Below are 24,148 nucleotides of genomic sequence, written 5' to 3' on the forward strand. Positions count from 1 at the left end.
CCTTCTGGCCGATCCACACGGTCACGACTCTTTTCTGTTCTGGCCCCACAGTGGTGGAATGAACTCCCCACTGATGTTAGGACAGCAGAGTCACTGCCCATATTTCGCCGCAGGTTGAAAACCCACCTCTTCAGGAAACACTACCCTTCCTCTCTGCCTGACCTACTTGTTGTTAACTAGTTGTACGAACGCTTGTTTTCTATTGTTGTATTGTTTATTGGATCTTGTTTAGTCGATACACTTAATTGTTTTAGCTCATGCTCATTTGATTTAGCTATTTTGTCTCATCTGGTTAAGGAAATAGGTAGCTGATATATTGCACTTTTACCTTAGCGCTAGGTATACTCTTGGTTGCTTGTTTTTGCAGAAAATGCACTAAAAACTTCTGGTGATTAGTAGTTTTTGTTCCCTACCTATGTTGAATACACTTATTGTAAGTCGCTTTGGATAAAAGCGTCTGCTAAATGACTGTAATGTAATGTAATGTAATGGTAGTCTAATATATTATTGTCTCTAGCGGCTAGCCTACTGCATAATCTACTCATCCTACTGAGTCTTTATTTATTATTATTGGTAAACAACGATTAGAAGGGTTTAATAATCTTATCTCATTGTCATCATGTCAGTGAAAGCTATGTGATAGAGGTTTAGCAGAAGTAGGGGCGCAGCAGTTAGCAAACTAATTGATTTACAAGAGCACGTGTGCATAGAAGACAGCTTCACGGGACCAATATGGCGGACGCAGACGTGTGTTCAATGCGGTCTCTGAGCGGGCTGAGCGCCAGGAGAATCAGCGGAGGATGGGACCCGGTCAATGGAAGTCTCCCGGGGCCTGCAGGTACCGTACCTACAACCTAGTCATGAATTTCCCGAGGCCCGGTCGAGGGCAGTGGGGCCACATGCTGCCCCACCTTGTTTGCAATGCATGACCCGGCCGTTTTAATCACTGTTATAGTATTCATTCATTAGCCAGTTGGTATTCGTTTTTTATGTCCAATGTATTCAAGTTCATAACATACAGTAGGCCTATAGGCTAGTTAATCTATATAATAATTGTTAACATTTTATTATTACATTTGTGACTACACATAATCCACTACTGATGAGAGAGAGTGCGAGCCTGATACACAATCAATATTGCCCCCTGGAGTGTGGAAATGTAGTGGCCATTTCCATCATCAGAGTTGCCCACCTTCAAACTTTGTGATAATACAAATACAAATATGGGATAGCTGTGAAAATGATTTAAAAATGTGTGGCTCTATTTTCACATTTAAGAAAATTAAATGTATCAAGTAAGTGTGTGTGTGTGTGTGTGTGTGTGTGTGTGTGTGTGTGTGTGTGTGTGTGTGTGTGTGTGTGTGTGTGTGTGTGTGTGTGTGTGTGTGTGTGTGTGTGTGTGTGTGTGTGTGTGTGTGTGTGTGTGTGTGTGTGTGTGTGTGTGTGTGTGTGTGTGTGTGCGCGTCTGTACATCTGTAATCTGTAATCCACGTCGAGAACCGTTCGCCCCACCTACTTCAAATTCGACACACACGTTCCACACCCCCACATGGAGTGCAGTCCTGGTGTCTGTCGGACCCACGGTTGTCCAGAACCGCCAGAAAAGGACTCTGCCCGGGCAACAGCTGACATCACAACTCCATATTTGGGCATGCCTAAATACAGGTTCGTCCCACCGACTTCTGACATCTGCATAGACTCCATATTTGGGCATGCCTGAGAAAGAACTCCATATATGGGCATAAAAGGGGCACTAGTATATATAGTAATGAAATATAAAACCTTATATAATAATAATAAATATATAATATGTAATTCTTAGGGGAAAAATATATAAATATTGGCTTTGTTTTCCTTAGCCCTGGTCCAGTGCGTCAGCGAGTCTCTCACTGAGAGTCAGCTATAGTGTAGATTTCTGTCCTAACACAAACATTAAATGCCATTGACAATGAATGGAGAAATTATGTAATATGTGTCTGAGCAAATCGGTATTTTTGTCCTAACACAAACATTAAATGCCAAAATCGACATGTTACGTCATGATGATGTACGATGATAAGAGCGCCCCACACTTGTTTCTACTGATGGAGTTTTCTGCAATAGTTTTTTTGTTTTATATAGCTTATTTAAAGTAAGAAGGGTATGCACAATGAGCTAATACTTACAGCCTACACCTTTTTGGTCTAGCTGTCTTGTACAGTTTTTGTATGAAATGTCATATTTGTACATGGCTCATATAATAACCAACATAAACTATAACTAACTAAAAAAATCACCCGTGTGAAGTGAGGGGCGCTCTTATCAGCATACATCATCCTGGCCCCAGATAACGTTCCTTTTGAGCGGCGCTAGCTGCTCCAACACGTGGCTTTGCTGTGTGCCCCCCCCCCCCCCGGACATCATGTGGCATCCAAGTCTATGGATGTTTTTACTATGACCTAGTAGGTGCCACAGTACACTATAACATAGTGCCACAGTAAACTATGACGTATTGGCAGCCACGGAACTTTGATGACATCATCAGACATGATCATCATAATAAAAGGCTTCACAAGTGTGATATTGCTTTTCCCTTTTTTTAGTAGTAGTAGTAGTAGTATTTACACTTTACAGTGACATTTTCAACTCTGTCCAATCAGCTTGCATCTGTGACATACCAACTATGACATACCAACTAGAGTTTGGGGATGTTTAAAAACATGACAGCAATTCGTTATGTTCCATAATCTGAGTGACAACAATAATAAAAAAGTTCTATTTTGCATATAAAACACTCTATAACACTCGATAACTTAAATAACGGTAAATAAATGGTGAGCAGTTTTGGGATGACTGGAGTTGGTACTAATGTGCGAATTCGATGCAGTAATGGGCAGCGAAATGTTAAAATGAATACAATTGAAAAGAATTATCGCACAGTGCCGTCTAAAAGTAGTGACTCTTGTGATTTTCAAGCAAGTCTAGACTGCAAACCTCTGACTACAACAGACCCTATTATTAAAAGCCACAGAATATGTGTTTGTGTGAGGAAGCGTCCACTGAACAAGAAGGAGTTGACCACGAAGGACCTGGATGTGATCACTATTCCCAGTAAAGATGTGGTGATGGTCCACAAACCCAAACAGAAGGTGGATCTGACCCGCTACCTGGAAAACCAGACCTTCTGCTTCGACTACACCTTCGATGACTCCACAAACAATGAGATGGTGTACAGGTTCACAGCCAAGCCTCTGGTGGAGACCATCTTTGAGAGGGGCATGGCTACTTGCTTCGCCTACGGACAGACAGGAAGTGGGAAAACACATACTATGGGAGGAAACTTTTCTGGAGAGAAACAGGATTGTTCTAAAGGAATCTACGCATTGACTGCTCAGGATGTATTCCTCATGTTGAAGAAACCCAACTATGCAAAGTTAGAACTACAAGTGTACATAACTTTCTTTGAAATATACAATGGGAAGTTGTTTGACCTGCTGAATGGTAAAACTAAGCTGAGGGTGTTGGAGAATGATAAACAGCAGGTTCAGGTGGTAGGACTAAAGGAGAAAGATGTCGAATGTTCGGAGGGTGTTCTTAACCTCATAGAAGTGGGAAACAGCTGCAGAAGGTCAGGTAAGACTTCAGCCAACGCATACTCTTCTAGGAGCCATGCTGTGTTCCAGATCGTACTACGGAGGAAGGGAGAGTTGCACGGGAAGTTCTCGCTCATCGACCTCGCTGGGAACGAGAGAGGAGCTGACACCTCCAGGGCCGACCGCCAGACTCTCCTGGAGGGAGCTGAGATTAACAAGAGTCTGCTGGCACTAAGGGAGTGCATCAGGGCTCTGGGACGCAACATGCCTCACACTCCCTTCAGGGACAGCAAGCTCACTCAGGTCCTCAGAGACTCTTTCATTGGGGAGAAGTCCCGTACGTGCATGATTGCAACCATATCTCCAGGTCTGACATCTTATGAAAATACACGCAACACACTGCATTACGCTAACAGGGTGAAGGAGCTGGAAGTTGACCCCAGCCAGTTAATGAAATGGCGACCCAACATCCACACAGTCAATCAGCAGCTAAGCAGCTCACAGGGAGACAACCTCAAACAGAATGAGGAAGTGTCTCCTCAGCTGTTTACCTTCACTGAGGTGGTGTCTCAGATGGCGGAGGAGGTAGACTTCAGAACTCTGTACACAACATATCCGATTAAAAAACAAAGAATATGTGTTTGCGTGAGGAAGCGCCCACTGAGCAAGAAGGAACTAACCATGAAGGACCTGGATGTGATCACTATTCCCAGTAAAGACATGATGATGGTCCACAAACCCAAACAGAAGGTGGACCTGACCCGCTACCTGGAAAACCAGACCTTCCGCTTCGACTACACCTTCGATGACTCCTCAACCAATGAGATGGTGTACAGGTTCACAGCCGGGCCTCTGGTAGAGACCATCTTTGAGAGGGGCATGGCTACCTGCTTTGCCTACGGACAGACCGGAAGCGGAAAAACACATACTATGGGTGGAGATTTGTCTGGAAAGAACCAGGATTGTTCCAAAGGAATCTACGCATTAACTGCTCGGGATGTATTCCTCATGTTGAAGGAACCCAACTATACAAATTTAGAACTACAAGTGTTTGCAACCTTCTTTGAAATCTATAATGCCAAGGTGTTTGACCTGCTGAATGGTAAAACTTTGTTGAGGGTTTTGGAGGATGGCAAACAGCAGGTTCAGGTGGTAGGGTTACAGGAGAAACACATCAGATGTATGGGGGATGTTCTCAAACTCTTAGAATTGGGAAACAGCTGCAGAATATCGGGTAAGACTTCAGCCAATGCACACTCTTCGAGGAGCCACGCCGTGTTCCAGATCATTCTACGGAGGAAGGGGGAGTTGCACGGGAAGTTCTCTCTTATTGACCTAGCTGGGAACGAGAGAGGAGCTGATACATCCAGTGCCGACCGCCAGACTCGCCAGGAGAGATCCGAGATTAACAAGAGTCTGCTGGCACTAAAGGAGTGCATCAGGGCTCTGGGACGCAACAGGTCTCACACTCCCTTCAGGGGCAGCACGCTCACTCAGGTCCTCAGAGACTCTTTCATTGGGGAGAACTCCCGTACGTGCATGATTGCAACCATATCTCCTGGTATGACATCCTGTGAAAATACATGCAACACGCTACACTACGCTAACAGGGTGAAGGAGCTCCCAGTTGACCGCAACCATGTAATGAAATGGGGTCGACTCAGCATTCACACAGTCAATCAGCCAGAGTGTCAGGATGAGAACTCATCACAGAGAGACAATATTAAGATGAGATGTGAGCAGAAGGAGGACATGTCTCCCCAGCTATTTACCATCCTTGAGGCGGCGGCATCTCCGATGGTGGAAATGGAGAAGGAATCGGTATTTGAAGACAATCGACCTCTACAGCCTGAACCAGCCCGCCCTCCCCCAGCTAATGAGCATAGACAGCCAACATGGGCACAGACACAACAACTCCTGAACGTGAGGAGAAATCTCAACTGTGTGAAGAAGGGGAAGAAACTCCAGAAGAAAGAAACATGTCTACTACAGCAGCAGGCACAGAGAGAGAAGAGACCACAGGAGGTAGGCACCACAACTCCTAACTATGAAATCATGTACATGATCAGGAATTGTCATGCCAGTCTAGACTACAGACCTCTGACCACAGCAGACCTGATTGAAAAACACAGAATATGTGTTTGTGTGAGGAAGCGTCCACTGAGCAATAAGGAACTAACCATGAGGCAACTGGATGTAATAACTATTCCCAGTAAAGATGTGGTTATGGTCCACAAACCCAAACAGAAGGTTGACCTGACCCGTTACGTGGAGAACCAGGCCTTCTGCTTTGACTATGCCTTCGATGATTCCACAACAAATGAGATGGTTTACAGGTTTACAGCCGGGCCTCTGGTAGAGACCATCTTTGAGAAGGGTATGGCTACCTGCTTTGCCTACGGACAAACAGGAAGTGGAAAAACACATACCATGAGTGGAGATTTGTCTGGAGAGAACCAGGATTGTTCCAAAGGAATCTACGCATTAACTGCTCAGGATGTATTCCTCATGTTGAAGAAACCCAACTATGCAAAATTAGAACTACAAGTGTATGCAAGCTTCTTTGAAATTTACAATGGCAAGGTGTTTGACCTGCTGAATGAGAAAGCTAAGCTCATGGTGTTGGAGGATGGTAACCATCATGTTCAGGTAGTCAGGCTACAGGAGAAACACATCAGATGTATGGAGGATGTTCTCAAACTCATAGAAGTGGGAAACGGCTGCAGAATGTCGGGAAAGACTTCAGCCAATGCAAACTCTTCTAGGAGCCACGCCGTGTTCCAGATCATTCTACGGAGGAAGGGGGAGTTGCACGGGAGGTTCTCGCTCATTGACCTGGCTGGGAACGAGAGAGGAGCTGATACATCCAGTGTCGATCGACAGACTCGTCTGGAGAGAGCTGAGATTAACAAGAGTCTGCTGGCGCTAAAGGAGTGCATCAGGGCTCTGGGACGCAACAAGTCTCACACTCCCTTCAGGGGCAGCACGCTCACTCAGGTCCTCAGAGACTCTTTCATTGGGGAGAACTCCCGTACGTGCATGATTGCAACCATATCTCCTGGTATGACATCATGTGAAGATACATCCAACACGCTACACTACGCTAACAGAGTGAAGGAGCTCCCAGTTGACCGCAACCAGGTAATGAAATGGGGTCGACCCAGCATTCACACAGTCAATCAGCTAGAAATTCATGACGAGGACCGGCTAAGCAGTTCACCACAGAGAGACAAAATCGAACCGATCTGTGAACAGAATGAGCAGGAGTCTCCTCAGTTTACAGTCAATGAGGCAGTGTCTCAGATGGTGGAGATGGCTGAACAGAGAGACAAAATCGAACCGATCTGTGAGCAGAATGAGGAAGAGTCTCCTCGGTTGTTTTCAGTCAATGAGGCAGTGTCTCAGATGGTGGAGATGGATGAACAGGTTATCGAACACAAGCGAGCCCCACAACCTGAACCAGCCCCCTCCAAGAAAGCGAGGAGGAATTCTGGGGATTTCCAAACAAGTGTTGACTTCAAACCTCTGACCACACCAGACCTGATCGAAAAACAGGTTCTAGGAGACCACCAAGCTGTCTTCCAGGAGTCATTCTGCTGGTGGGGGGATGAGAAGGTGTTGGAGAAGATAGAGCAGATGGATTATGAAGTGGACTCATATGCTACCCTGTTACAGATCCTTGACCAGAAGATACAGCTCCTCATTAAACTTCGAGATGAACTGAAGTCCCTCTGTCCTGCACTCCAGGAGGAGGAACAGTCCAGTAAGAAGATCGACCCCAAGAGACTCATCAGCTGTCAGCCTGATGAGCCTCAGGCTCAGCAACCATCGTCCCAAACAGCCATCGATCATCATCTGAGACTGAGGCAGCTAGAGGCCGAGAATAACACGCTCAGAGAGGAGAACGCCAAACTTGCCAAAAAAGAAATTATTTGGGCCAAAGAGAGGGAGGCTCTGGAAGCGCGCCTCAACAACAAATGCAAAAAGAAGAGTGTCTGGAAAAGGTTATGCTTCTGGAGGAGGAGGAGATCAGGAGAGCCGATTGGCAGCCCTGTACACCTGCCAGAGGCCAAGGAGGTTGTGAAGCAGACCTCGAAGAAAGGGCGCTGTCGGAAGAATGGCAATTCTTTGTGCAAATGAGAAGGAGGCTTTGGAAGAGCACCTCAACAACAACTGCAAAGATAGGTGTTTGGAAAGGTTTTCTGCTGCTGGAAGCCATTTTAGCATCTCTTGTTCAGGTAAAACTAGAGTGGCCTGGTTCCCTACCCAGGGCTGTGTCAGTCGTTGGATGTAGCCGTTGGGACACCAGGAAGCTGTGATGGGAAATGGAGTTTGAATGGCTGACGGTGCAATTTGCATTTGTAGCGCAATCTATGGACTGAAGTGAAAATGTATTTTAGAAGCACTCTAGAGGTCCCACAACATGCAATTCCAATTTTATGATTGATGTTGCATGCATGTTAATGCTATATGGCTATGTTTGTAACAGAAAAATGGGGGAAATATGGAAAAAGTCCTTCCTTGGCCTACTGGGTGTGAGCGGTACCCAAAATTAGCAACCGGAAGTACTCTTCCGCATTTGATCTCAAAACCATTTTGGTAGAAATTATTTGTTGTTTGGGCAAATGTGTTACATTATTTAAATCTCACTAGATTCTGATCACACGGAGACTATGTAACTGTTTAGGCTGCTTGTTTCTTCGGAAACAGGGGGCTGAAATAACTCCACCCCACGAACCTGAGAGGAAGAACGTAACTTTGCAGGTGAAATTATGAACAGCGAGCTCCTGAGCCTTTCATCTTCAAAGCAAGCGGGAGCTCAAAGCGTTTATAAGCAGAGGTGAGGGGAGTCTCCCCCTCCCACACTATGACTCAACAATATTAACCAAACACAGCATGAGGGCTTCATTCAGCATGACATAACGCAGAGAAAGGCAGGCTGGCACTGAAGATGGATGCATGCTGGTGTTAATGCAGTATGATTATTCATGGCCCAGCATAACGCTCTGCAGATACACCCCAAACCTCATGACTAATAGATGAGACCATTTTCGCTTAGAGAATTTGTCTCCCTTTTATTATTTATAATTCAATGCACTATTTCCATCTCTAATCTGTAAATACCATTGATGCCGTACATTTTGAAACCCATTTCATGGGTTCTGATTTGTACTTAAAATGACATGAACTGGGCATAGCATAATAAGTAATATAATAAGCGGTGGAAATAGCACATTTACAAGCTCACGCCACGACACATTATGAGCTTGTAGATCGGCTATTCTTTAGCCAACTGACATTGGTGTAGATCTAGAGTGGTTTAAAATAGTAAATATCCCAAGGGAGACTTATTTTTTTCTTTTTTTTATGATATATATACCGGCAATACAAATAATAGCTTGAATTTATATAGCACCTTTCATGAACCCAAGGACGCTTTACATCGAGAACAATGAACAACCAATCAACAAACAAACAAACAAACAAACAAATATGCAATATGCCTGAGAGTATAGGTGTCTTTTCAACGGCTTAATTAAATGAGTCCAGTGTTGGAGCATGGAGAATCTCCATTGGGAGAGAGTTCCACGGGGTGGAGTCTGTCACAGAGGCTGGCACACTGAAGGCTGTCCACAAAGGTTGTGGTTCACTTGCTTGCTTATGCATAATAATAATACATACAACTGTGTGTAACCTTACAAACCACTGAACCAATCAGCGCCATATTTCTTTTGCACACTGCCAGTAAGTAGGTCACAGAATGTAACTTTTTTAAACTAATTTTATATTGGAAGTCAGTGGCATTCGGACAGGAGTGCTACTGGTATCTCTAAAACCACAGGAGTGCTACTGGTATCTCTAAAACCACAGGAGTGCTACTGGTATCTCTAAAACCACAGGAGTGCTACTGGTATCTCTAAAACCACAGGAGTGCTACTGGTATCTCTAAAACCACAGGAGTGCTACTGGTATCTCTAAAACCACAGGAGTGCTACTGGTATCTCTAAAACCACAGGAGTGCTACTGGTATCTCTAAAACCACAGGAGTGCTACTGGTATCTCTAAAACCACAGGAGTGCTACTGGTATCTCTAAAACCACAGGAGTGCTACTGGTATCTCTAAAACCACAGGAGTGCTACTGGTATCTCTAAAACCACAGGAGTGCTACTGGTATCTCTAAAACCACAGGAGTGCTACTGGTATCTCTAAAACCACCGGTGCTCATATTATTCCATTTAATATCCAAGAAAGAATGAAGGAAAAGGTATGATGCAAAAAAAAAGGCATAAACAAATCCAGGTACAGGAACTCAGTGTAGGTTTGAAAGTTATAAAAGGCCTTTATTTCAATGTGCCATAATTATACATTTAAATAAAATGTTGGCTTCCGCCTTCGTAATGTGTCAGTGGAGAGGTCCGAATGTGCTGAAACGTTGCCCATATATGGAGGTGTCTAAAGTCATATACTGTTGTCATAGATCATAGACTTGCAACATGAATTACAATTTAATCTTAATCCAGAGCGATTTACAGTAAGCAAGAACAACATCAAATACATGATATTGATAACATGGAAGCCACGCCTCATTACATCCGTGACTTGTGACTGTGTGTGTGTGTGTGACTGTGTGACTGTGCGTGCGTGCGTGCGTGCGTGCGTGCGTGCGTGCGTGCGTGAAAAGATCATATCGTGAAGCTATCGTGATTCGAATCATATTGTGAGTTGACTGAATCGTTACATGCCTATTTTCCAAACAGCAAAAATATGAGAAAAAACTGGGTCAATGTTGGTTCAGCTGTTCGGCAATGCCTTTGTCATATAATTTTGTGGTTTCGAACATTTGACTGTATTTATACACTCCATTTTGTACAAGTGTACAAAATGGAGTGTATAAATACAGTCAAATGGACCCAAAGCCTCCATTCAGTTAAATGAACACTCAGGGCAGTATTATGCGTGTCTTAAGTACCAGGTCTTATTACTTAACTTAAGACCTGGAGGCGTGATCAATGCCATTTGGCTATTCTGAGTGGCCAAACAGCATTGACCACGCCTCCAGGTCTTAAGTTAAGTCATAAGACCTGGTACTTAAGACATGCATAATACTGCCCTCAGAGTGTTAGGGTGTGAGTATTAAACCATGCTGGTCCTCTGACAGTGTATTAAATCTAGACTGCTGCTCTAGATTCTTTAACAGAAGCCTATTTCCGCTATAATACTGTGGACTGACATACCTGTCCACCTCCAGAATTTGAACTTGTGTCTTCGACTATTTGAATTACGGCCATCATCTTCAAGTCGCCCGTCTTCTGATGCTTTGATGCAGTTTTGAGTGGGACACGTTATATGGAGATGTCATCTCTGGTATTCTCATAGAGGCCTTTCATTGTGAAGAGGAGTTGATCAAGTCAATGTTTCCACACTCACTCCAGATGGCCACGTAACGTTGCATATACTATCGGGCAGAAACCATATCTCCGTATTTAAAATCTTCTCGTGGATGAATGCCGTACTTTGTCATTCTATGTCACACAAAAGTATAGCAAATATTGCCGATCTACAAGCTGTTGTAGACCTGCAATTTGTTGTCATTTTTTAATTGCAATCCTGAATAACCTTTTGCTCATTTTTCATTGGAATCCTGAAAAGTAACATTTTTATTTAATTTCAAATGTGTTTAGACTTATGTTAACTTTATGGACTAAAAACAAATATATTTGACATAAAAAAAGACAATACATTTTTAATACTAGTCATTAATATAGACGAATATAGAACTAATTAAAGTGGGCCATGTTTGCATGTTTGGAATTGTAATAGCTAAAATCAATAATATATCTCTCTAGGTCGTCCTCAGACGAGCCCTCTATCGTCGCATCCAGTCATCCCGGTTCTTCATACATCTGGCCAGTTCGTTGGTACCTGCGCTCCTGCGTCTTTCTTGAGTACATCCACATATGTATATATATATCAGTATTCCAAATAATATTAACCTGCAGGCTGAAGGTGGGGGCCGCATGTGGCCCCCAGGCCGGCATTTGCCCATGTATGGCGTAGGAAACTATGCATATTGTATAAGGTACGGCCTGGGAAACTATGCATACTGTATAAGGTTGGTACCTTATACAGTAGTTTCCTACACCATACATGGGCAAATGCCGGCCTGGGGGCCAAGGGCCAACCTGCTCATTAGGAGCAGTTAGGGGTTCCGTGTCTTGACACTTCGACACTTTTGCCAGGAGGAGCCGGGAATCGAACCTGGAACATTCGGATTCCAACACAGCCGCTCTACCTGGTGAGCCACTTCCGCCCCGTGTCTCAGTTGTCTATATGGCAATGGCAGGTTCATTTTCAGTGACATTGATAGTGAAATCCAATTCTGACTTCACATGGATATATATCATATTATATTAATGACAGGCGCCAATCTGTCAACATCTGTCCATCAGTGCCCCTTGTGCTTTCCATAAACGGAACTATTTAGACCTCATAGGACCTGGCAAAATGTCAATGGCCTGCCTGCAGTGTGTACAAATATACACCACATGTGACTTTATAAATACATTGCTATTTACGTGCTATTTATGTGACTAGCCTTGAACCTCGCAAGATGAGCTTTTTTAAGGCTGACTTGTCACACAGGCTGTCCTAACAAAAACAAAAAGATTCTTCTTACAATGTGATCATGCCAGAACTTCAGACATATCACACAGAGTGATCTGTGCATGAGTGACGAGTGCTGTTGCTGCGGGATACAGAGCACTCCAGTGTTTAGAGAAGCTCCAACAACAACAACAATACAGTGGTGCAGCTGACAGCATTAAACACAGAAGCTTCGCAGGAATTTGCGACAGGAATCCAACACCCTTGTCGGGTTGTGTGTGTTTCATATGTGCAATCTTGATAAAGATTTGGCCTGCCTCTTCAGTAGGACCCAGAGAAAACCTTTTTTATCCGGAGCATTTTATCAGCGTCCGATAAAATGGGGGTCAAAAGCTATCTGATCAAGTCCCCTGAACTCTCTCTCTCTCATCTTAATGCCACTCACGAGGAATTTCAGTCCTCAGAGAACTTCAAAACGGAGAACCTTGAAGTGATAAGGATTCTTCCCAGAGGAGATTGGAAAGACTAGAGGTGAAGCTTGCACTTGCTAGCATTGAATAATGAAAGGGACTCAAGCTCCTGCGCTCAACGTTTGTTATGCTCTCCTTTCTTCTTCCTGGGTGAGAGTCGACTATATAGAGGCAAAACTATAGAGGGAAACATGGTTCTTTACAGCAATCAGTCACCTCAATGAACCAGTACAGGCAGACAATTGTTTGTTGTTATACTTATCACCACAATGTTTGCACTACATTAAGACACATACATGTGTATGTTATGTGATTTATAGTTTTGGGAATTATGATAATCCATTTGGCACTTGCCCCGATACACATACTGTACACCCACACACACTGGCCCTATGGAAAGATTTTTGGCCCCATTATTCTTACATTTCCAGAACTCACACAGTTTGTATATGTAGCTACTACTATACATTAAATACATCCACATGCTTTCACTGGAAAGAATAGGCTTAATGGCTTTAGAGAAATCAATGTCAGAGTGGGCCATGGTACTCAACAAGCACAACTGTGTTGGTTTGTTGTCAAGGGAGACAACAAACCAATCTCTTTTTTTCTTTCTTTCTCTCTCTCTCTCTCTCTCTCTCTCTCTCTCTCTCTCTCTCTCTCTCTCTCTCTCCTTGCAGAGCTGTCCTGATTGGTTAGCAACTGCAAGGTGCGGTGAGATTTCCGGCGGAGGGCTAAGGAGCAGTCACAGACACCAGATCTTTTCATATAGATTTATTAAGAATTTTGCAAAAAGAAAAAAGTACAATATCTTATTTCTAAAAAGCAAGTAAGCTAGTGCTGCTTGCTTTTACATCCTATTCATCCTAGACATATCAATGTACCAAGTCCAAGCCAAGGACCTGCATTCCAACACATTTACCAAAAAGCTTTACAAAGTCAGCCTGTTATGCCAGAGTGAGTTATTCTGACGCGCCTACGGTTTCGATATTGGTGTACTTTGACCCAAGACAAATAATTGGAGTGAAGCAAACACAACAGTATCCCACTGAATGCTGGGAATGCGTAGAATGACTCAGCATTTTGTCAGCAGAACGTGGCAAAGTGGACATCCGTCAAATCACCACTCCCATCCACCATTAGCCTATAGGAACCTGACGTCCGCTCTGACATTGTAGTCTCCTGGCTGGCACAGTGCGCCGGCCGGTCAGCTGCTGCTGAGCCAGAGGAAATATTACTGATCCAGCTTGGCTGGGAGTCGAATCTGTCTGTTCTCGGATGAGGAGACAAGAGTAATTACTGGATTGGAAATGGCCACAATGGAGCTTGTGAATATGATTGAAGTCATTGATTGACTGCCTGGAATGGAATGAACTCCTGCTCCAGTTGTAGATGCCAGTTCTAGGCAGCAGAGCCATGAGGATGTGATGGCGTTAGAAATGATGATCAATTGTTTGTGTGTGGGTGGGATGGGATACTGTTAAACTACTCCTACGACGGGTTTTGCTTGCCAATATCTCTTGGCCACTATAACCATGGCCATGCCCATAGACTGGCGATGCACAGGAAGCAACCAGCTAGATCTTATGTAACAGCAGCGTCATTGACATGACATGGGAGCAGTGCTAGCCAGCACCACCTGTTATTAGCAGATGTTAATGACTCCTGGAGCCAGTTTTCTGCTATGCAAAAAAAATAAATACAAACATTAAAAGGATTATAAAGCAAATTGACCAATTATATGGCCCACAGGACATGTTCGTGCTTGTGTGAAATACTGTAAGATATGCCCCCTGAGTCTGCATGGGGCAGTGGCTCACAAGATGGTGAGAGTGGCCACTTGGGAATCAGACCATTCCCAGTTCGATCCCCGGGCCCTCCTGAGGTCATGTCGAATGTGTTCTTGAGGAAGACACTGAACCCCTAACTGCTCCCGATGAGCACTTTGGTGCCTTGCTTGGTTTCCTCTGCCGTCTGCTGTGTGAATGTGTGTGAATGTAATGTGCATTGTAAAGTGCTTTGGATAAAGGTGCTATACAATTCAATTCACCATTTAGACATATAGTACACAAAGTCAGGTGCCTGTATAAAGAACAATAGACAGACACAAACAGATTCAAAAACAGACTAAATGCAAACACGCAGTCACACACCCATGCAGCAGCACCCCCCCCCCCCCCCCCCCCCGTTCTCACGACATGCGGGAAGCGTTTCCAAGGTGTCGCCATGTGTCCCTTTATCTGTCTGCAGGTCCCGTATCCATGGCAACAGAGGATGAAGTTGTCAGTATGAATCATGAGTTGGCTGCCTGTTCCCTCTCCTCCTCCCCCCCCCCCCCCCCCCCCCCCTGCGGATCTATTCCTGACCCAGTGGCCCCTCGTGGGAACATGATGTCAGAAGCCAATGAAGTGACATTCCACCCCACATTGTATCACACAACTTCATGCAGTGCCGGTGAGTTATTTAAAAAAAATGTATCAGCTTGCAGAGCTGATCAATGATCAGACTTTCTAGTCTAGTCACGTCTAGTGGTGAGATTTTCATGATTGGCTGGCCTCTAAGCCAATGGGAGACTAGCCCTATACCTATACGGCCAATGGGGCACTAAGCCCCACGGCCAATCGGACACTATAAGCTCGCTCTCCTCTCCCCTAACGCACCATTACTAGACACTGCAAACGCGACTACAGAAAGCCCCACTAAAGTACAATATGCAAGAGAAGGGAATGCAAGCTGATATATAATAACTTGTTTTTTTTTCTGACTGAACATCCCCTGCGGTCTTGCGTTCCCCTAAACGACACTCATATCCTAAGGCCCTGCACTTAAAATTAGAGAGCAGCTGTTCCAGGATTATCTTATCCTGAGTTGGATTCCTAAAATACCCCCAGACAGAATTATCTCGGAGGCAAAGCAATATGGAAGAGGAATGGAGCTGGGAGAGTTTTTTTTAGGTGGCCGTGTGTAAATACCTATTTTCAACTATACTAGCAGTGGTCTTGTTGGCATGTTGTTGAGTGAGCGAGCGTGCGTGCGTGCGTTCGTGTTGTGCATGTACATACGTTTACACCTGTGTAATTGTGTTCGTGTGCACACACACGTGTGTGTGTGTGCGTGCGTATGTGTGTGTGTGTGTGTGTGTGTGTGTGTGTGTGTGTGTGTGTGTGTGTGTGTGTGTGTGCTTGCGTGTGCCTGTGCATGTGTGTGTGCGCACAGCCGCACGCGCGTGCACACTGCACTCCTGACAGCAACCCAGGGAGAGTTATGACGGCCCCTGAACAAGCAGCCTATTTACAGTAGGTCTACACTACAGTCTCTAAGGACTGGGCTGGTTGCTCCAAGGAAAACACGCTCAAACTCACCCTCCTAGCCTCCTGTGGGCATGTGACACTGACACAGCCTCCCTCACTCCCATTCCACGGGCAAGAATTGCATCTCATTGTGCAATGTGGCACATTATCTCGTCAGTGAAATGATATGTGGCGGCTGTGGCCGCGTCCAAATCATGTTATTGGTTCTCCCCGCAGCTGTGGGTGGCAGTGATTCTCAACCTGTTTCATCTCAAGGGCCCGCAGTTTGATATGCAGTAGGCCACGGTCGGACTGCCATTTGATACACTGTGTCATCATTGTTTATTAGCTCCAGAGTGTAAAAGACCCACAAGGGTCCATTTGGTTCCAGAATATTGTCTTTTTCTTTTCTTTTGGTGCAATCTTCATCATAGTCTTCCAGAAATGGAGGAAGGATAGAGATAGAGGAAGATAAGAAGGAAAAGCAAGGAGAAAAGCACTTGATAGAAACAGTTTAGTTCAAAATCTAATACATTATGTACTGTATAACATAGGTTAGAAGAAATAGCATCAGATGCATGAGTGTACATAAGGTGCAGCTATAAGGTGAGGTTAAAAATAGCAGCAGGTGCAGTACATAAAGTGTGGCACTAGAACAGTAACAAACACGTTACATACTGTAGTCTCATGTGCAGATGAGATATAAGGGAAGTATAGTCCACATAAAGGGAGTAATGTGCATAAGGAAGGTACAGTAAATCCACATTAGGAAGGCAGGTAATCTAACAAGGAAACATAGACAAAGGAAACTACGGTATTCCAGTGTGGCGGCAGGCCAGCCTGGCGAAAGACGGTGGTCATTCAGGCCTTGTAATGGTAGCCGGGTGGAAACCGTTTTGAAAGCTGGTGGTCTGGATCCTGATACTGCGGTAGAGCTTGGCCGGCCGCAGTCATAGCAGCGACACAATGAACATATTATTATGTCTGGAGTAGTGAGTGTCCTTGATGATACACTGAGCTTTGACTGCACACCGCTTCTTGTACAATTCCTGGAGGGAGAGAAGCTACATTTTTATACTCAGAGTTACAGTCGGACCCATGGGTACCCCTGGTGGTACCCAGACCCGATGTTGAGAAGCAGTGCTGGATGCTGTATCCCGAGATCCACCCCCATCTCAGACTCAGATTTTGTTTCAAAAGCTATGGCTGCACAAATACAACTGGGCAGAGAGCGTTTGCCAGTAGTCATGGTATATTTAATGAGTGTGTGAGGTTGTCATTATCACAGGCGGTGAGGTGTTAGATTATTGATGTCCGTGAGCTCCTCTGCTGGGCTCGTTTCTCCGTGTCTCTCCTTGGGGGAAGAAGAGCATTCACTCACCTCCAGCGCCGGCTGACAGTCTGGTATGAATTACCTTTCCCCCGAACCCCCTGCTGACACTGCAGCAAGCGGCTAATGCTATAGGCTGAGGTTTTAATATGCAGTCTACAGTCAGGGAGATAGGGAGGCAGAGATAGGATAATAAGGTGTGTGTGTGTGTGTGTGTGTGTGTGTGTGTGTGTGTGTGTGTGTGTGTGTGTGTGTGTGTGTGTGTGTGTGTGTGTGTGTGTGTGTGTGTGTGTGTGTGTGTGTGTGTGTGTGTGCGTGCGTGCGTGCGTGCGTGCGTGCGTGCGTGCGGGCGGGCGGGCGGGCGTGCGTGTGAACACACTGCACGTGTGGTTGTCTAGTGTATGCTGAAAGAAAAAATGAAGGAGAGCTGCAATGGGATGGAGGCAGAGAGGCGGAAAGGAATGAGCTATAGCTGGTTCAAAATCAATAATTAAAAGGTCACATGGAGAGAGAGAGAGAGAGAGAGAGAGACACTCACACGCACGCACGGACGGACGCACGCACAGAGATATGGATGCTAGTCATGGAGAGGAAGAGCATATAGTGGAATGTTAAACCCTTTCACAAACAAGCACACCATAATCCACAATTAGCATGCACCAGTCAAACTCTTCCCTCATCACGTGAGGTCAAGGGTTACCTCAGCACTAATGAACCATGGGATTTATTCAAACAAAACCTACCTCCTGATGGTTCCCTTCATAAAGCCACGCCCTGTCATTTTCAATAAGAGATGGCTGATGAAAGTGCGTGAGGCCAGCTGTAAAGCATCATTTGTCATGATTCATCATCACAGTGCAAAGTCGTGTCCTGTTGCAGCGTTAAGTGTTTGTCAATCACTCGAGCTGATGCACTCCAGGCTTCCCCATGTCTGTTCGCTGACCTGCCCAGTTAATATCTGGTGACGGATCGCACTTAATAACTGCCTGCCTACATAATCACCATCAGCTAGGGAGCGCCACAGAAACTACCCTACCCTTGAAGAAACCTGAGTCACAACCCAGCTACATGGCTGCAAAGACCATTATATGCCAGACTCCTGTGCGTGCGTGCGTGCGTGCGTGCGTGCGTGCGTGCGTGTGATCTACGCTTTCTTGCTTGTCTGCTTACCAGAGGCCACGGGTTCAGCTTACTCGAGCCACCCACTTTATATCAGAGGAAGGAATCAGTCCCCAATTTCAAAGAGGAAGAAGTGAAATAACCATCATCATCATTAAACAAAATGTTGCTCCCGGAGGTCGGAACCGGATTAACACTTAGTGAAAATGGGAGTTTGGTTCTTGGAGCACTTGGAAAAACACATGGAGAACCTGATTTATATCTTTCAAATAAATGGATTTAACTTAGATTGAAGTTAAATACTCAGTTGACCGGGGTCCCCCAGGGCTTTATAATAAAGGATTCGTTTTTTTACGTCCGGATACCCCGTCCAGGACAGGCTTCAGATGACTGAAAATAGCTGATCTACAAGCTCACAACACGTATTGCAACATGTTACGTGTGGTAGATCTGTTAGATCGCCCCAGAACAGGGATACTAGGGTTCAAATGCTTTGATGAGATAATTGCCCTGCAGCTCATTATTATGTCGTTATATAATTTCACATTAATAATTTAATTTCACATACCAGTGTCGCCTCCTCCACTTTAATATCACCCACATGCCGTATGAGCCTTCTCCAAGAGTAATGAGGGAGAACCCTCCCGACGCAATGGACCCCGACAAACAACCTCTCTCCCTCGCTATACTGAGAGCGGAGCTGCAGTCGTCTCGGGAGGCAGTGCTCTGTGAGATAAAAATTGAAATAGCAACCATACGTCAAGAAATCAAAAAAGATATCACAGCACTCCGTGCAGAGACAAAAGCTGAATTTTCCTCCATTCGCTCGGAGCTAGCTAACGACCTCACCTCGCTGTCTTCCAAAAACACCGAGTTAGCTTCGGAGCAGTCAGACATGGGGAGATCTCTGAGTGATACTATGGACCGTGTTGCTGTACTGGAACAATCACTGGGCTCGATGGCAAAGGAGAACAAAGTCTTACAGGAGAAATGTTTGGACTTAGAATGCAGAAGCCGTAGACAGAACCTAAAATTATTCGGAATCGCTGAATTTGCTGAAGCCGGTGACCCGGTTGGGTTCGCAGCCACCTTCTTCCCTACGGTGCTCGGTGTTGATAACTTCCATACCCCCATCGTTGTTGACCGCTGTCACAGACTAGGGGCAAAGTCAAATGATAAGAAGGATAGACCTCGCATCATGATACTACGTCTTCACTATTTCTCTGACAAGGAGAAGATCCTCGAACTGTCCAAAAAACAAGGCAGCCTAAGCTACAACGGATCTCCAGTGTTCATTCATCCAGACGTGCCCCAAGCGATTGCAAAGCTTCGCGCAACGTATGGCCCGATTAAAACCAAGTTGCGCGATGCTAAACGCCGTCTCCCGGGCCTAGATTACAGTTTATATCACCCGGCCAGATTCATAATAACATTGGACGGGATCCGGTACTCCCTCAACTCTCCTGAAGCAGCCGAAGAATTCTACAAAAAGAAAATAGCACCCGCGGCAACGGCGGCTGTTGCAGCCGAGGAGGAACCTGCTGTAGCTGATACAGCCGAGGAGGAAACTGTAGAAGAGTAGCTGGCCGGGACATACACCCCAAACATTAATCAACGCTCACACAGACTTGCTTTCTCCCCGTGGACATTATTCTGTCTGCGCACCCACCACTATCATTACTACATGGATACAACGATGACAAGTCCACGCTCACTTTAAAAAAGGTAATGTTTGTGTGAAAAAGATCTGGCGAAAGCTACTACTAAGACGAACTATATCCCTTTAATGCTTGGAATGCATGGAAACACCGTAATAATTCTACTTATGCTTTGTTGATCTATTATTTAATTGTTGTATTTATTTATTTTATTGTGGTAGTCTAAAAGACGGGGTTATGGTTTACATTACTAGCGTAGCAGTTTTGCTAATAATGCTATTGTTGTCATGTAGTCACCATGGAGGCCGCCATTTATTTTTGTATACCACTGTGACCGTAGCACTGCGTTCGCGACCTGCGATGCATTTGTTATTGTGTTTAGTGCTATTGCAGTAGCATCCTTGCTATTGCTGTTGTTGTCGTGCAGCCTCCATGGGGGCCGCCATTTTGTGTATTACTATGACGCTAGAAACCTACGGTGCGCCTCGAGGGACAAAAAGGACGTCGCTTGTAATGTAGTGAGGGAGGGAGGGAGAGACGTTGGGTTACGAGTAACCATAGTTATTTGAGTGAGATCCGCCTCCACTGCTGCTGTTTTGTGTATGTGGAGGTTGCCTTAAGTTCTTTAAATTCCTCTTTAGACCCGTTTTATTGTCAACATTATGGTTTTAAAAGATGATTTTATTTACAAAAAATACTTTTGAGCAAACAAAAGTGGGAAAAGATGTTACTTTATAATTAGGGGCGAGGGATTTCATTTATTTTTTTTATTTTCTTGCGAATGTATGGGTTCATGCATATATATATATATACAAATTGGTTTGTTTTTCCTTGGTTTATGTGAACTAAGTTGCACTGATTGTAGTTTGTGTCTGTCTGCTTGAATGTGGAATGTGTGAGATTGTCTGTCTTTGTTTGTATCCCCCTCTGTTTATTTGAACGTTTCATTGTATTTATATATTAATACATGTGTGTCAGTACAGGGATATGTTTATACGGGTGTGTGTGGATGTGTGAGTGAATGTGTGTCTCTTTATGTATATGAGTATATCCATGGTTTACATTTAATACATAGATTTGTACCTGATTGTTTATATATGGTTTATACACTATGTAGATACACATGTTTGGCCACTTACACCGACCTCATATGTTTTACAATGGGTTGTGGTGGGGAGGCCTCTCCTGGGCGTGGTTTATTGGCGTGCCTGCGGTGCGGCTCATCGCGCTGTGGGCCTGCCTGTCTGCTGTTCTCTCTGGGGGGCCTTATCCATAACAGTATGCGGGGTTCGGGTGGGTGGCTGTGCGTGTAATGATCATCTGGTTGTTTTGGTTCAGAATAAGATTGTATCTTTTTATTTTTATTTTATACATAACAAGGGACGGTTAGCTAAGTTCTCCCTATTGTAGTTTTTTTTTGTTTCTCTATTTTCACTTTAGCTGCTTGTGTCTTAGACATAGAAAGCTGGTTAGCTTAGGCTTTTTCTTCTGTGCCTCCTATTTGAGGGCAGGCATGGAGGGTTTTGGGATTTCTCCCGTTTGTTGTGTTAATGTGTTTTTGCGTTCCTGTGTTTTTGTTTTTGTTCTCTTGCACTCCTATTCCGAATTCAGATTGATGTCAGCATTTGCACTCAGTCCTTTTTTTTTATCAATTCCTGGTTTATACAATGGCTAATTCTATTCCAAATTCTAATATTGTAAGAGGGGAAAGCTTGGTTCAATACACTACTTGGAACTGTAGAGGTCTGAATGGAGCGGTGAAACGTGGCAATGTATTGGCTCATTTAAAGAGGTTGGGGACAGATATTGCTTTTTTACAGGAGACTCACTTACGGAATCAGGATCATAACCGCCTACGAAGAAATTGGGTAGGCCAAATATTTCACTCCCATTTCAATTTCAAATCCAGGGGCACGGCAATACTTATAAACAAGAACATTCCTTTTATACTAAATAAAACTATCCAAGACCTACACGGTAGATATATTATAGTTACTGGAAAGCTTTATAATTGTCCTATTGTTCTGGCTAATGTCTACGCCCCTAACCATGACGATGAACGATTTATATCTTCTTTTTTGGCTACTTTGCCTGACCTTGACACTCACCAGTTGATCTTAGGTGGAGATCTGAATTTTATTCTTCATCCTACGCTTGATAGATCTTCACATAGACCCTATACTCTGACTAAATCAGCTAAAATGGTGAATACATTCATGGACACATTTAAATTATCAGATCCATGGAGATTCTTAAATCCAGCCCAACGTAAATATTCGTTTTTCTCTTCTGTACATCACACTTTCACAAGATTGGATTACTTCCTGATAGATTCAAAACTTCTCCCCTCAGTAAAACACTGTGAGTATGAAGCAATTGTAATATCCGATCATAGTCCCCTAGTCCTCAAATTAGCATTTCAGAACAGACATACGGCCAGGACTTGGAGATTCGATAACACTCTAATAACTAGACAAGCATGTGTGGATGATATTAAATCCCAAATACAGTTCTATCTCTCCACAAATGACACACCCGATGTATCAAGAAGTACACTATGGGAAGCACTTAAAGCGTATCTACGGGGGCAGATTATTTCACGACAAGCTTTGATCTCCCGTCTACGTAATGTACAAGGCAAAGCTCTGACTGATAAATTACTTGAAGTAGACCTACAGTATGCAGAATCTCCTTCTCCTGAATTATACAGAGAAAGGGTTTCGACTCAAGCCAAATTCAATCTCCTATCCACAAATGAGACTACTAATTTGATCACACGTTCACGCCATAGGTTTTATGAACATGGGGATAAGGCGGGCAAAATACTTGCACTTCAAATTAGGGAATCAGCTGCTTCTAGATTAATTACAGAGATCCATACAAACACCGGCCAAACTACTATTAATCAGCAGGACATTAATGATGTATTTAAGCGCTTTTATTCAGATTTGTATACTTCGGAATCACTGGGAGATTCTGAATTGATTGATACTTTTTCAGAGAATTTAAATATACCCTCCATTAGTCAAGAACATGAGGTTCAACTTGAAAGAGCTATTACCTTAGATGAAATACATCAGGCAATCTCTCAAATGCAGTGCTCAAAAGCCCCAGGACCCGATGGCTATACCTCTGAATTTTACAAGTCATTTACTGAACTTATATCTCCCCTTTTACTTCAAGTGTTTAGTGAATCTCTCAACGCCGGCCACCTCCCACCAACTTTCTATCAAGCTAGCATTTCTGTTCTACTTAAAAAGGATAAAGACCCGCTCAATCCAGGCTCATACAGACCCCTGAGTCTTTTGAATGTTGATGCTAAAATTTTAGCAAAAATTTTGGCTACACGCTTAGAAAAAGTGCTCCCAACTGTGATACATATTGATCAAACAGGGTTTATAAAAGATAGACATCTATTTTTTAATCTTAGACGCCTATTCGACATTGTATATTCTCCCAGTAGAACCCCCCAAGATACGGAAATACTGTTGTCTCTTGATGCGGAGAAGGCTTTTGATAGGGTCGAGTGGGATTTTCTCCTCTCGACCCTGTCGAAATTTGGGTTTGGTCCAACCTTCACTTCCTGGGTTAAACTACTTTATGCTTCTCCGTTAGCTTCTGTACATACAAACGGATACAGGTCTGAAAACTTCCCTTTGAATCGCTCGACCAGACAAGGCTGCCCTCTCTCACCACTGCTCTTTGCCTTATCTATTGAGCCGCTTGCAATTGCGTTGCGTGCTTCAGACACCTACACTGGTATCTTCAGAGGAGATAGAGAGCATAAAGTTTCACTTTACGCTGACGATTTATTATTATACATATCCAAACCTTCCACATCTATTCCTAGTATCATGTCCACCTTAGAAAGTTTTGGCAGGGTTTCAGGGTATAAGGTCAACGTTTCCAAAAGCGTTTTATTTCCTATCAATACACAAGGCAATCAAACTTTCGGCTCCCATCCATTTAATGTTACAACCAGCTTTCGGTATTTAGGAATCACGGTAACCAAAGCGCTTAATGACTTGTTCAAGCAAAACCATACAAAACTTTTTGAACGTACTGAACAAGATTTTGCAAAATGGTCGAACCTTCCTATCTCAC

The 24,148-nt window shown here is 44.1% G+C and overlaps 2 protein-coding genes across 2 annotated transcripts in view; both read left to right on the top strand.

Moving 5' to 3' along the window:
• Positions 1-24,148, top strand: part of clstn1 (calsyntenin 1) — a 324,752-nt gene that overhangs the window by 240,392 nt on the left and 60,212 nt on the right. The gene's annotated exons all lie outside the window — the stretch shown is intronic.
• Positions 733-7,712, top strand: LOC306933388 (uncharacterized protein; the record flags this gene model as incomplete). The annotated part of the gene is made up of 2 exons (XM_079515592.1): positions 733-838; positions 2,920-7,712. 2 exons carry the CDS (start codon positions 733-735, stop codon positions 7,710-7,712), a joined length of 4,899 nt encoding a protein of 1,632 aa, XP_079371718.1.

Source organism: Electrona antarctica, assembly GCF_951216825.1.
Source record: "Electrona antarctica genome assembly, chromosome: 2".
Classification (NCBI taxonomy): Eukaryota; Metazoa; Chordata; class Actinopteri; order Myctophiformes; family Myctophidae; genus Electrona; species Electrona antarctica.